Consider the following 15,027-nt stretch of genomic DNA (forward strand, 5'->3'; position numbering starts at 1 on the left):
AAGCCTTGTCAAGAAGAGGCAGGGTCGATGGCAGGGTGCTTCGGGCGATGTCGACCAGGAGGCGGTAGATGAGTTCCTCCTTGGACCCAGCGATGTCAAATTTGCAACAAGACAACACGTCGCTGAAGTATTCTGCTGTAAAGCCGGCGAGGTTGCTTGGCGTGGCTTCGGCCCAACTGACAAAAGGCATGGGGGGCAGGCAAAACAAAAGATGTTGTTCTTCGGAAGAATTTGGCAGGCGGTGCAAGCGGGCAAGTGGCCTTTGGGTTCCTTGACATGGTTGGCTGTCGACTGCGCCAGATGTGAGATGGGTTGGTGACAGGGGCAGCGTTAAATGTTCATTAAAAGGTTCTAATAAACAACACTTATATGGCAAACTCGTATGGCGGCTATGGCGGCAACAACACGTCGAGCGGGAGCGTCACCCAATGTTGCCAGAATTGTCTGGCTCATAATTTGTAAAGAAATTTTATAATTGAAGATTTTCACTTTTTGGATTGGCATCTAGCTCTTGGTGCATAGAAGAGTTGTTCATTGTAAGTACAAGATGATCAATAAAAACTAAGAGTTGTGAGCAAGTGCCGAGCAACTTATTTTTTAGTGTGCCTGTGTCCAAGTGTTTTTCTTTTGGTGCACTGTAACATTAAATAAAATTCTCACTTTGCATTTCTTCCATCTGCCGGTGATCATTTCTGCGCTGGTCCAAAACAGCTACTACCCAAGCAGGATTGCCAGCTCACCTTGGAGCTAGTAAGTCGACGGCACATACCAAGTTGGAATGCAGGTTTATTGTAAAAAAAATTGAGTAAAGCATGGGACATAAAAATTGCACAGTCCCTGCTCCAAATTTGGCATCGCACCGCAGGCGTGGTAACACCCATACAACCCAGCGTAATGACTTGTTATAGGAACAGCTGTCAGAGGTACCATTGCCAGAGCGGGCAAGAACTGCGGCCAGGGCAAAACAGCTCAGCCAAGGCCTCCCATTGGAAGCAAAGGACCAAAACACAATATAAACTTTCCAGACAGAAATACTAAACTATAGTATAAATTACTACCAAACATACCAAAGAACAACAGACCATGCTAACTTGCACAGAGCTACAAAACAGAGTCCACTAAGCTTGGAGAAGTCGACGGACTGCACAAGTCTCTTGGCAAAGCGACCCAAGTCACTGTAGTGAAAAGCAAACCCCATCACAAAGCTTTCCACAAAATATAGTTCGAGACAACAAACCAAACTTCAGCTGAAATCTGTCAACTGCCCCATTATTGCACAAATGATGCACTAATAAGATTGCTCGCTAAACAAGACCTATTATTGCTGTTAGGTTTCTTGTCTCAGGGTTGCATACAAAACAGCCATTTTTGGCAGTACCACTTAGTATTGTTCTGAGAGTTCTATGTGCCTTCCCTAGGAAAGAAACAAAATACTTGGAAGCCACACTGACCCTCCAGCAGTGTAACTGCGCACACTGACAGCTAAAACGATATAAACGTGAGTATGAAAACAAATCACAATTGAAATAAAAAGTACAAAACAGAGGACAAAGGCAGACATTTTTGCGGAGGAACCATGAATTTGAAATTTCGAGCATTCAGCACTTCATCAAAAGAAGTAATGGCGGGAAGTTGCAGTGCTAAAATATGTCAGAAACTCGCAATACATCATGAAACAAATTATTATGCAGGGCAGATATGTTTGTTTTAAAATCGCATGACTGAACCACCAAGTTCACATAGTATTTGCGAGCAGGTATTCCCAGCAAGTATCATCCTTCAGTGAGGTCTCCCATCATACTGGGCTGCACAGGAATGTTTGCTTTCCTGTACCTCAATGAAAGCGAAGAGGAACTGTGCAAAGTGAAGGTTGCATACATTATGTTGAAATTTATTCTTAAGCCTTTAAACTGTCAGTGAAAACTAATCAAATTTCACAGGGTCTGCATGATAAAAGGAAAATGCAAACAACTGAATACAGTCTGAGATTGAACTAGTATTTTTAACAGTGGTTCTCAAGTGGGGTTCTGCTAACCTTTTGGGTTCCCTGAAGCCTCAGACCATCAGCCGAGCACTGAAACTTTTCTTGTTGATACTGGCTGCCCCACAAAGAATATTCGGAGGGCTGCAAAGTTGCTTCCTTCATTTACCCTTTTGCCCATTGCAATCCTTCAATGCATATAAAGTCACTTCTGCCAATCCCCCAAACATCTGTAGTTCAGTGGTTTATAACTTCAGAATGCATCTGCAGACAACCTCACATTAGGTTCAGGTTAATTAGGAGCAAATGATGGCCTGAGATACCCTCACCTCAGCAAAGAGGCAAAAAAAAAAAAAAAAAAGAAACATCGGAGGAAAAGTGCCAGTTTGATCAGCAAGGATTGCAACAACATTTGAGGCAAAACAAAGCAACGAAGAAAAGGCTGAGTCTTGGGAAGATTGCATCGGTGTACAAAACAGCAACCTGATATAGTAGCTCTAAACATTTTACTCGGAACCTAAATAGCAACACATGTTTCTTTGCAAAATGTCAAAACAAGTTATCTGCTTGATGTCTAAGGCCTGTTCACACTCTTGCAACCGAGTGCGACCGAGAGAAACCAGACCGGTTTTTAAGCCTCTTGCGACATCTTAGAACCAGCTGCGCAGCAACGCATCCGGTCATAAGACGTTGCAAGAAGCTAAAAGACCGGTCTGGTCTCTCTCGGTCTTACTCGGTTGCATATGTGTGAACGGCGCTTTACCACACTTTGTTATTTATCCAGGCTCCGCGACTATAACAACACAAAAAAAAACTTGCCACAAACAAACTCTGACCACTCAAAGAGAAAAACAAAAGGAAGCTGCTCAAACCCAAAAGAGATTCCGTTTGCCGGACGACCTCCGCCGATCTCGGAAGCAAAAATGAAACACGCAGCAGAGTATCACTAGTTTCCCGGTTATCTCGGAAGCGCTACCACTTCAAGAGCAAAAATCAAAGTTCCTGCGAGACAGATTGCCTTTGTAGAACTCGAGAGTGAGCCACCGAAGGTGATGCAGGGTTTCTCCTAGAGACTCGGAAACTTGCAATTCTGAGCTTCTCGAATGCAACAAAAAAGACATTCCCCAAGTAGCTATACCCTCGCGAGTTGTCCCACAAGCTTTTACTTCCTTCCTGAGGAGCTCCTAGGACTGGACAATGCGAGCGATGTTGCGCTGCACCAGGAGCTCGTCCAGCTGCACGTCCCTGTCGGTGGAGGTGTCCACGAGGCGCACCACCAGCCTGTGGGCGCCCTGGACGCCCGTCCGGTCGTCGGGCAGCTTGGCCACAATGCGGGCCACAAACTGCCGCTCCTGCACCAGGTTGCGGAAGTTGAGGCAGTCCACCGGGCTCCAGTCGCTCTGCACGGGCGCCACTCCTGCACAAACAAGTCTCCCAAATTAAATCTAAAATATTGCATCACAACTCAAACTAGCAAGTATTTTGTAACGAGGAATGCAAAAATCCGCGAGACACACCACTGCGCACTCATTGACAGGAAATTTTGGACTCGATTAATAGCTGGTTTGTTTGTTTACATTTTTGGCATCTACCTGACAAAAGCGCACAAAATGTGTTTTTTCGAGACAAAAAAAACCGAGACTGGCTAAGGAGCATCAACCTTCTCTTTCGCAGCACCGGGAGAGCCATTATCGTCTTTCAGCTCACGTTTCCTTCTGTGTCAACAAACGTGTTTTTTGGCTTTAACTAAGTGTTCAGGACATGTGGGTAGTGACTGCGATGCCAGGCGACCCTTGAAGGGGTCAATGCAATGCATGTGGAGCAAGTACAGTCGTGGCTCGCATTGCTTGTGGCTAACAGTCGAGACGTGAGCAATCAAGCAGACGACAACTTGGCCCCCGTCATGTACTCGCCAAGCGCTCAACGTGCAGACACACAATGCAAGGTTGACCTCCTCAATGTCGCTCACGATGGTGAAGAGACCGGCACACAGTTGGTGGTTGTCAAGAGCCGAATGTCCAGGACATCATCCCTTCCCTACGACATAAAAGGACATCCCTCGAATAGAATCTCTTTTGTTGCTGGCCAGTCGTTGCGTTGGCTGCGTCATCGTAACAGTGGCGACGAGCATGGGATTGTAGCAGTCCTTCGCAGCAGTAATGGCCAGCAACACAAGACCACCGGAGTTGGATGAAGCAGTCGACAAGTAGTACAGTCAAACCCGTTTATAACGAACAGCAGGAAACGCTACGATCAGTTCGATATAGCAAGTAGTTGGATATAGCAAAAAAGTATTTACAACGAACTTCCGCGATGAGTTCGTTCTAAGGCGAGAGCTTCTTTTTCTTTCTCATCTCTTAACTTCCGCCTTGTAACAATGCGCTAAAAAGTTTGTTTTTTTTTTTGTTTTTTTTTTTGTACGTGCGTGCTGAGTGTATTTTTTAGCTTCTCCCCTTCCGAGTCGCTTCTCTTCGCTCAATTTTGTTCGCCACACAGAGCTTTCAGAATTTTCTTTCTTTCCTACTTCTTTGTTTGGGGGACGGGACAGACTAGAACACAATAGACTACTTCCATAAAGCCCTACATGCAACACGGCGCGCGTTGCACTCTGGGAACTAGTTGGCCAGCCAGGGACGAGGGTGGCATGGTTTCGGTTTCGATCGACACGTCGACAAGAGATTATACACAGAGTGTGGGCTATTAACGGCCGTTATCTCATGTTTTCTGGTCCCGAGAGCGTCATTTGTGGTCTCTAAACTAACCTAAACGGCCAGACCTCGAAGCTTTAGACAAGCCCGAGACGTATAGCTTGTCTTAACTCATGCTTGTTGTATTTTTGTACTTGAGCCTTCCTGTTAGCGTTCAAATCGAGGTATGTGGACGAGCCAGTGCTGGGAATCTCGACGCTGCGAAGCTCGGGGATCTTGCTTGTGTACAAATCAACAAGCTGTAGCAACCAATAAGTATGCATGCATCGAGCTCGGGCCTTTACTTTAGTGTTGTTGATCAGAAAGTTTGTTTGTTTCGTGCGTCCACAGACGAAATATCACTTTTTGCAATTCCTGTTTTTCTTAATACGCCTGAGTGCGCGAGGTAAAACTCGGAGGCGCCATTGAAAAGCTCAATTTTAATACACTTCTTATCTCTCATCTGTACTGACCCGCAGCACTGCACGAAGTGAGGTCCCTACCCGCTTGCATTCCATTAATGTTCAACATGGCGTATGCGCATAAAGTTATCCTGCAATCATATAGGCACATTCGCACGTACAGACCGTTTTTAGAAGACAAAAGTCGAGCACTTGTGTGAAGAATGTCGCACCGTTCGCCGGGAGTGCGCCGGACGGGCATGAACCCCTATGCGGTGCGCCAAACGAACGAAAGTATTCAAAGCGCGTTTGACGGTTGCTAATGGCCATAATATTTGTTATGTGTTTGCTTTCTTCCTGCCTGAGTACGTCGAGATAATTTCAGACACACCGTTGAGGCACAGATCTTGGGCGTCAGTAAAAGTTCGTCCAAAAAGGCTTAGCGAGGAGTAGGGGACGCTTGTTAGGGCTTCCGTCGTAGCTCGCCGATCTCAGCGTTTGCGAAAACTTAATCTTCTATCAGCATAAAATTTGAGTGGGATATATATGATGACACGAGGAAGACATCATAGTAACTTTTGTGCAGTAGAGAGGTCGAATTTATTGCGTTTCCTTCAAAATTCATGCGTCAACGCTGGGCTCAACTTTGATACTCCTGCGAGAATGCGGCTTGCTTTTTGCCCAATGAAGTAACAAGAAGCGGACGTTGGGCAAACAAAATAGGTGAAAGGCTCCAGATAAACAAATTTCAGTTGTTGTTAACTGGTACAAGACGGGATTATTGAAATTGAACTGAAAGATGCGCTCGTGGGGTGAGGTGACTAGCCACGTCTTACTACGGTTGCATGCGCACTCATAATATCCGGTGTTTCGGGAACCAAGAAAAGTGCCCCGGCCCTCGTTTTGTATCGCTCAAGAATGAGTGTATTGTACGTTCGTGAAAAGTCAGATAATCGAAAACGCAAGCAGTGCGTTCGGTCGCGGCGTGATAGCATGAGATGAAGCTGCTCAGTCGAAACCGAAACTGAGCGGCCAACTAGTTCCCAGAGTGCACTGCGTGGTATTTCGCCGCGATGGGGCGCGTCGGTTTTGGAAGAAGTCCATTGTCTTCGCATCTTTGGAAGCCTTCCCGGGGAGAAAAAGTTCGAAATAGCCAATATGTTGTTCGTCATAAAACATACTTTTTACATGCATTTTTATTTAAATTTTTTGTGAGTTCGATATTGACAATGATTCGCTGTACGTGGGTTCGTTCTAAACGGGATTCACTGTACACCTAGAGGCTTTCTTCCGAGGCAATGACGTGGAGAAGCGTGCGTTGCTCGTCGCATCACTGGGCACCAATACAGTGGGCATCGTTTGTGGACGCCCCAACCATGTGAATCAACCATCGAGGTTGTTGCCCCTTTGAAATGGCATTTAAACAGAATGCAATTGCTCAGTCCTACAAGTTCTTCGTGCGCAAGCAGTTTCAGAGCAAACCCGCGAAGGACTTTGTCGTGGCCATTCGTCAAATAGCAGACACGCGCAATTTCGGCGCCATGATCGATCGGATGTTAAGAGATTCAGGTCTGCGGCCTCCAAAATACAACAGTGCGTCTCCTAGAGAAACCACTCCTAAGAAGAATAGAAGCCAAAGGCATTGCGGTCGCGATGGCTGAAAAAAAAATGCAAAAGAGATGCAAGGCACCGTGCAAGAGGAGGGGGGCATACATGCAGTGGGAGGCAAGCGTCATCGGCCAAAGCGACAGGAAACCGAGTCAATGTGTACCAGATTAATCCCCAAGCATGCCGTTTTTGTCCAGCCCAGTGCTTCCATCAACGAGGTCGTATTCCAAGGTTTGTTTTTGATGCTCCAACAGGCCGGGCAGCGCGTCATCATGCCTCGTCAAGAGAACAACTTGGATGCCAGCATCGAGGGATGTTGCGAGCAACAGATGACCACATCGGGCACATCGCCACCAGGGAATCCATACTTTTGACTGGGGCCGAGTTCCCATCAAAATGCAGTTGGATATCCGGTATCGGTCATCACATGGCCGACCTATGTACAGCAGAAGAATGCACGGCCAAGGCTCCCAGATTCTCCAGCGAAGCTGACTTGCACGGACAGCTCAAGGTTTCGTTAGGAGAGCACTCTTTGGAAGGACAGTTCTGGGGAATCCCAACCTCTGTGGCCATGACCTCCCCCGTGCGTTCAACCCGCTGGAAATGAAGGTGAGCCTTCAGCCTCCAGTCTAAGTGCCAGATGCTTGCTAGATGAATTCACACAAGTGATCGAGCCAGGACTAGGACTCATTGCAGGTTGGCCTAAAAGCTCTACAACTTCCAACGGACGCGGTCCCATAGCTCTATAAATCTTGTTTCCTATGCCTTGCGCTCAAAAGTAGTGGCAAGCATTGACCGACTAGCTGAGGCAGGAATTCCTGTTCCCTAGCCTGAGAGGGCAGCGCCCGTAGTGCTCTGGTAAAGCGGCAGCATCTGACTTTGCAGAGATTTCACGGTCAACCAGGCGTGCCGCACAGAGCACTTCCACGAGTGGAAGATATTCTGGAAGCATTAATACAATGCCTGCGTCTCCAACTGGTTTGTTAACCGCGTCCAAAAAAGCGGTCCCTCAATTTCCGCCTGTTGACGTCGTAGCATGTTGTTGCTGGTCCTGGCGGCGTCTCGACAGCTGTGGTGGATGTGACCTGTTCTGCCACGGGTCGATCTCCATTGTGACAAAGACGCCTGGAACGCCATGACGACAGGAACACCCACGTTCGACTGCGCTTTTCGCCAGGAACGACCAACCGCCAGGATCGCGACATGCATGACACTCCGACGCGATTTGTTGCCACTTGGGGACCAGTTCTGATGTATGGGCGGGACAGGACACACACCGGTCAGAGACGTGCTCCAGGCAATGAATGCTGTGCTGCAAGCAGAGGAGGCTTGAGGACAGGACGATGGAAAGTGTCTCACGGGGAAGGTGCGACCAGCCACACCAGAGTCCGGAACCCAAGTGTTTTATTATCACTTCTATCGAACTCAAGAGATAACCCCGAGCATGCGCACTAGCATGGGCGCGTTGCCGCGGGGCACGCGAGTGAGAACTGTCGGGTCATCACTGCATCCCCCCTTCTAAGTTTTACAAGTCCAAACGTACGGGTCGCCTAACTTGGCGGCCCGACCGAGTCACTCTTATCGGCGTACTGTCCGTCGACGCTGATGTTGAAGGGGAGTTCGTCAAGTTCGTCGGCGCTGCTGTTGGTGCAGGCTCAACTGCGGTCGGCTGTTGTTGGCTCCTTGCACCTGGACTTGCTCTTACCGTTGAGATCGCCGGACTGGCTGGAGCCGTAGTGGCCGTAGCCTCATTGGTCGAACCGCCGGGATCCGGAGCGTCGAAGCCAACCGGAGACGCATCAAATGGTACCAGGTGCCGGCGGTTGCGTTGCAGGACTCCTGTCCCGGTCTCGACTACGTAAAAGCGCGGCCGCTTCGCTGGACTGAGGACTGTTGCTCGGCACCGCACGTCTTGTACCCACACGTCCTCTCCTACGGACAGCGGGCGAAGTTGGCGAGCGGCGTGACGGCGATTGAAGTCCTTTCGCTGGCGTCTTTGGGCCTCCCCATCTTTCCTTTTGAAGTCCCGACGTGATGGCCACTCCAGCTGCAACGTCTCTGGCATCTTCGGTACCTTTGTCTGCAACCGTCGGCCCATTAGCAGTTGGGACGGGCTGTAACCAGTAACTCCAGGGGTGTCTCGATACACCAGGAGGGCCATGTGCGGGTCCCTCGACTTGTAGAACAGCTCTTTCATGGTCCGCACCATACGCTCCGCTTCCCCATTCGCTTGTGGGTAGCGTGGGCTGCTTGTGACGTGGTGGAAACTGTAGCTTTGGGCGAACTCGGCAAACTGTCTCGAAGAGAACTGCGGCCCGTTGTCCGATACCAGCACGTCGGGGATCCCAAACCGGGCGAATGTGCTCTTAATTGCTGCGACGACCGACGTTGAAGTCGTCGACGTCAAGCTGATGACCTCTGGGAAGCGGGAATAATAGTCCACGACGAGCATGTAGTGTCTCCCCTCGAGCTCGAACAGATCCGCTCCGACTCTCTGCCAAGGACGACTGGGAGTCGGTGTGCTGATGAGCAGCTCGGAGCGCTGTACTCTTGTCTGGGCGCACCGCTCGCAGCCTGTCACAAGTTGCTCTATTTCGCTGTTTAGAGTCGGCCACCAAACTGCGTCCCTTGCTCTTACCTTGCAGCGCCCGATGCCCTGATGGCCTTCTTGTATCAGCTGCAGCATCTCGTGTCACAGCGAGCGCGGAATGAAGATGCGGCGGTCTTTGAGTAATAAACCATTGCACACGGTGATGTTCCCACGTTCCTTCCAGTACTCTCGTAGATGCACAGGAACTCTGGACAGATGTTCTGGCCATCCCTTTTCACAGAAGCGTTGCAAGCCCGAGCAGATGCCATCTTCCGCTTGGTGCTTTTGTAGGGCTTCCAGGCAAGATGACACGAAATCAGCGGCTGCTGAAACCACTTCGCCGACGAAGAGTTCTATGGAGTCCACCCGACGTTGGCAGTGCTGGTCCAGTTCCTGCACCGGGGACCTTGACAGGGTGTCCGCCGTAGCTAAAAGTTTGCCTGGGACATAAAGAACGGTGAACTGGTAGCGCATGAGGCGGATGCGTAGTCGCTGAATTTGAGGTAGCATCAGATCCAACTCCGCAGATCCCAAGAGCGTGACGAGGGGGCGGTTATCCGTTTCAACTTGGAAGTCGATGCCTCTCAAAAACTGATCGAGGCGCTCGACCGCCCACGTTACAGCCAGGGCTTCTTTTTCGGTCTGGCTGTAGCGAGTTTCGGTGGTGGTGAGGGCCTTTGATACATAGGCCACTGCCCGTCTCTCGCCGGAGGGCTGATCTTGAAGCATGACGGCCCCGAGTCCATAAGAGCTTGCATCAGCTGAAACTACTGTTGGGTAGGACGGGTTGTACTTGGCCAAGCAGATATGAGAGCTAAGCATGCTCTTTAGCTTCTCAAAAGCAGCTTGCTGGCTTGGCCCCCAGTACCACGAGTTGCGCTGTTGCAGCAGTTCTCTGATTGGTGCCGTGACGTCCGAGAGGTGTGGGATGAAGCGCCCCACATGGTTCGCCATTCCCAGCAGTCTTCGTACCCCGCCGACGTCCGAGGGTATCGGCAACTTCTGCAGGGCCTCGATCTTTCCGGGATCCGGGCTGATTCCTCTCGCGCTGACCAACATGCCGAGAAACTTGACTTCTGAGGCAGCGAAGCTGCACTTCTTCTTGTTCAGCTTGACGCCTGCCTCATCGAGCCTTTGCAGCACTTGCTGGAGTCGATGATCGTGCTCGCCCTTTGATGCGCCGAAGACGAGAATGTCGTCGATCATGTTCACAACTCCTTCCAGTCCCTCTAGAATGCGACTCATCTGACGCTCGCAGTACTCTGGCGCTGAAGAGATGCCAAAAGGCAGCCTGCGGAAACAGAACCTTCCCATCGGGGTTAAGACCGTCGTCAGCTCCTGACTTTCTTCAGAAAGCCTCACTTGGTGGAAGCTTGCAGTGGCGTCCAGCTTCGAGAAAATCTTTGCTTGCCCGAGACGTCCGAGGATGTTCTCAACCGAAGGTAAAATATGACGTTCCCTCAGTACAGTGTAGACCGCATATAACGTATGTCTCGGGAGTCGCGAAAATCCGCACTATAAGCGGTACCGCACTATAACCAAAACATCAATTTTTCAGGCCAAAATACATGCCATGAGACAACTTACCTTTGTAAAAGAATTTATTTTATGTTAGATGAAAAATAAAGCTTAGTTTGAGGAAAGTCTTTATTTCACCAGACTAGTACAGTTCTGTCTCAAGTGTGTCACACATTTTGAAAGAAATGAGCGGCTTTTGCCTGGCGCAGCCTTTTAACGGCGTCGCGGTTGCGGACGGACGTTGCGAGCGTTCAGGATTGCTAACCCTAACCACTTTTCTCCGGAGATGAAAACGCGTGAAAATTCGCATCCTTCATACGGTACGCGCCAGTAATACCTTGAACTTTAGCACACGCATGAAATGCGCCAAATAAGAAATCCGGGCTATGTTCGAGGACACAAATGCTTAGAAATCACCACTGTAGTCGAAGTAAACAAACACGACGACACGGGCGTTTCTGCCGTCTTGAGAGCGCCGCCACGACATCGCCGCACGAGTAGGTGGATCTTCCCTTCTAGTACGTGCTGGGTTATCATAGCGACACACAACGAAAATTCACAGTAAGGATAGCGCTTTTATGCAGAACGATGAGATGCACGCCGTCTACGACGGCGATCACAACCGACGCCGTGTTTGCGGAATAGAAGCAGCCGGCCCGCGACCGGCATGCAACGCGCGCGAACACTTCTCCTCGACCTGCGATTGGTCTGTCGTTGCGGTTGTTTGTTTCTTTGTTTTCAACGCAGCGGAGGGACGCACGCACGTGAACGACTCGTGTGTGCGTCCCTCCGTCGCTGTGGCAACTGAAGCCTCTCTCTTCGCTTCTCCCCGCGTTTTCGAGCAACCTCCTTGCCCCGCGAGTGCAGCTTGTGGCTCGCACCGTCAGCGCCGTTATCTAGTGTCGCACAGGGAAGCGAGCTCGCTGCTCCGGTCGTCGGCGCGGTCAGCGGGCTGTGCCAAAAACCGCACTGTAACCGGTATTTCCCTTCGCGCGCCTGCATTTTAAGCAGTATGTAATCACATGGAGTTCTATGGGAGGTGAACTGGTGGTTTAAAAAAACCGCGTTATACCCGGTCCTGCACTATAACTGGTTACGTTGTAAGTGGTCTATACTGTACTACTTCGTTGAGGCGCGTGAGGTCTACGCAGATGCGGTAGCCTCCTCCTGTCTTTGGAACGACGACCATGCCCGCGCACCAGTCTGTGGGGCGGTCAACCTTGCGGATAACTCCTTCGGACTCTAGCTTCTTGAGCTCACCACGAACGACGTCGTGCAGCGGGATCGGGACCCTCCTCGGCACGCTTAGAGCGAAGGGCTTGGCACCAGGTCGAAGCCGGATGACGTACTCCTCCTTTAGCTCCCCCAGACCGTCGAAAAGCCTGTCTCTCCGCAGCACCGCTGGTGTCACCACATTGTCGACAAACTGAATGACTCCCAGCGCTTGTATTGCTGGGAAGCGGAGAAGAGGAGGGTGTTGTGAAGGCATGACGTAAATGTCCTGCACGGTCGACTTGTCCCTCCATTGCAGCGCTGCGGGGAACGTGCCCAGTACTTTCAGGGGGTGGTTTCCGGGGCCCGTGAGTTCTCCTTCTGGTGCACGAAGCTTTTTCGGTACTCCAGGGAATGAACTCGACACCACGGTCACCTCCGCTCCAGAGTCCACTTTGAAGTTCACGTTGTGTCCGTTGACGGCCACGGTTGCGAACTTGGCTCTGGTACGGGCGCCTGCCGCAACTGTGTGCAGCTAGACAGATCCCATGGCTTTTTTTTCGCAGACGGCTTCGAAGTGTCCAACTTTCTTGCACCACCTGCATCTTGCCTCTTTTGCCGGACAGTCGGAGCGGGGGTGAGGTGACCTGCCGCAGAACCTGCAGCGTCCGTTGCTTGAGCAAGGCTTGGCAGTCCTCGTTGCGCCTTCCCCCGACAAGTCGGAACGCCGTCGTGACTTCGGAAGACGTTTTCGGACTTTTGCTTCGGAGACCACAATGGCAGGATTTGGTTCCTTCTTGAAAACTTCAGACCGGGCCTTCATGGCGTCTTCGTGAATACGGGCCTGACGTCTCGCGTCTTCGAGTGTGAGCTTTGGCGTGCGACATAGCTTGTCTACCAGCTTAGAGTCCAAAAGACCGACGACGAATCTATCGCGGACGAGGCGTTCTTCGACTTCCGCGGAGGCGTAATTGGACTTTTTGACGAGCGTATGTAGTGCAGTGTAAAAGTCGTCTACTGACTCGCCTTCAGCCTGGACGCGACGGTGGAAGCGCACGCTTTCGTAGACTTCGTTGACCGGGTGTATGAAGTGGTCGGTGAGCTTCGTCTCCACCGCTTGAAGAGAGCACCAGTCGTCGCTTGTTAAGGCCAACGTGTCCAGGAGTCGACGAGCCTCACGGGAGCCCATGGCGTACAGCAGTGTCCTGACTTGCACTTCGCCCGGCGCCTGGTAGAGCCCAGAAGCATAGCAGTAGTCGTCGAACAGGAAAACCCATTCTTCCACTCGCCGGGGTTCGAAAAGTCGAACTTCGGAGGCGGCTGGATACCGGCAGTGCAGAACTGCGTAGGCTTAGCGTCTTCGTCCGCCATGGCGGGCGTTGCAGGATGCGCCACGTCGACGGCTCACTCGCTGCGTCGCTCCTTCGGGACGGATCCCACTTCTGACACCATGTCTCGCAGGGAAGGAGCGACCAGCCACACCGAAGTCCAGAACCCAAGTGTTTTATTATCACTTCTATCGAACTCAAGAGATAACCCCGAGCATGCACACTAGCACGGGCGCGTTGCCGCGGGGCACGCGAGTGAGAACTGTCGTGTCATCACTACAGAAAGGACCTTCTTGATGTCTGCGTCAGTTACGACGGTTCATGGCAGAAGCGTGGCCACATGTCGGACTCTGGGGTCGGTGCAGTTGTCCAACTCAAAACTGGCTTGGTCTATGCAATACAGAAGCTGGTTTGGGGCTATAATCGAAATCTTTTTCGAGCCGTCGAGGTTGATTGGAGCCTAATCGTTCGGGTTCAGTTCCAAGCAGTGCCAAATTCCGCCAGCTGCATCTTCAACTTGATTGTCTGCATTAACAGCTGGGCTCCCACTTTGGTTTCGTGCCCTTGCAAACCTGTAGAATCCACCGAGGGATCGCCTAAACGTCCCGCCTTTCACCCTTGTTTTGCTTAGACCGAAAAATTCTGCAAGAAGAATCATATTTTTCTGGCTAACTATTTATAGGCTGTATATGTGTGCAGCGCGAGTCCGACGAGCATTGGCCAGCGACGCCCCGCTTGATGCAATCACTCAGATTACTCAAACAGATCATCGTGGAAAAGCCCAAACTCAAAGTAGAGTTCCTCCATAATATCCTAGAAGGCGTCACATTTCTAAAAACGACGCTCAACACGCTAAAATGAGGGTTTGAAATCCATCGATTAAAAAGGGAAGAGTTAAAGGACACGAAAATCAAACAATTCTTCTTGAAATGGAATGCTCATCAGCAACTTAGTACAAAGTTTGGCAATAATCAAGCTGTTGATCCACTGCTGTCCCACCATGGTGCCCCCTTCCATCCTGCATGCAAGAGTTGGTTGTGGGCAGGTCAAAATAACCAACTTCCCACATCTTTTGATAACAGTCTCATCACTGCTGCAATTGGTGTCCAAGGCTCCAACCAGGCGAGCGATGCCATCTCGAAACCGCTTGCTCGAAAAGAGGAAGCCCACGTGCGAGAAGAGCCAGGAGTATGTGCAATGGGATCCATGAGGGCCAAGCCAATTGAGAAGTAGGAATACTCACTGTCCAGCGAAGCGGGCACAGCCTGCACGGGCAGCTCCCTGAAGCGGCGCCACAGGGGCTGCAGCTCCGACGGCCGCATCATGCTGTAGTCCCCGTAGTCCACAAAGTACACGCTCGCCATCAGGGGCTCCTGGACCTGCACACAGACATTGCTTTTGACAAACAAGTTTCCTTGCCGTGTGTGCATCCTGCCATTCCTAACTCTGACCTTGAGGGAACTCCCACCAGAGTTGCCTTTCACTCTGCTACAGTCACCAACTATGCTGCCAAGGTGCCTCAACCCAATGTCCAAAGAGGGGCAACCAGTTATTCAGGGAGGGAAATGTTTCAATTTTACAAGGTCGAGGTACTGGTCAACTAGCTTTCGAGAGAAGGGGCTCGGTCGGGGCTCAGTTCTACTTTTGGGTGCTCTCCCTCAGCGATTGTCCCAGGTCTCATTCAGCTACGATAGAGCACCCC

At 50.7% G+C, this 15,027-nt stretch overlaps 1 protein-coding gene across 1 annotated transcript in view; it reads right to left on the reverse strand.

The window, feature by feature from the left end:
- Positions 1-3,152: 3,152 nt before the first annotated feature.
- Positions 3,153-15,027, reverse strand: part of LOC121834279 (tudor domain-containing protein 7A-like) — a 157,077-nt gene continuing 145,202 nt past the window's right edge. Inside the window, 2 exon segments of the mRNA XM_042288040.1 lie at positions 3,153-3,398; positions 14,569-14,704. Of these exon segments, the coding sequence (XP_042143974.1) occupies positions 3,166-3,398; positions 14,569-14,704 (369 nt within the window). The 3' untranslated portion in view covers positions 3,153-3,165.

The sequence above is a fragment of the Ixodes scapularis genome, unplaced genomic scaffold (genome assembly GCF_016920785.2).
Source record: "Ixodes scapularis isolate PalLabHiFi unplaced genomic scaffold, ASM1692078v2 ptg000943l_1__unscaffolded, whole genome shotgun sequence".
NCBI classification, from domain to species: Eukaryota; Metazoa; Arthropoda; class Arachnida; order Ixodida; family Ixodidae; genus Ixodes; species Ixodes scapularis.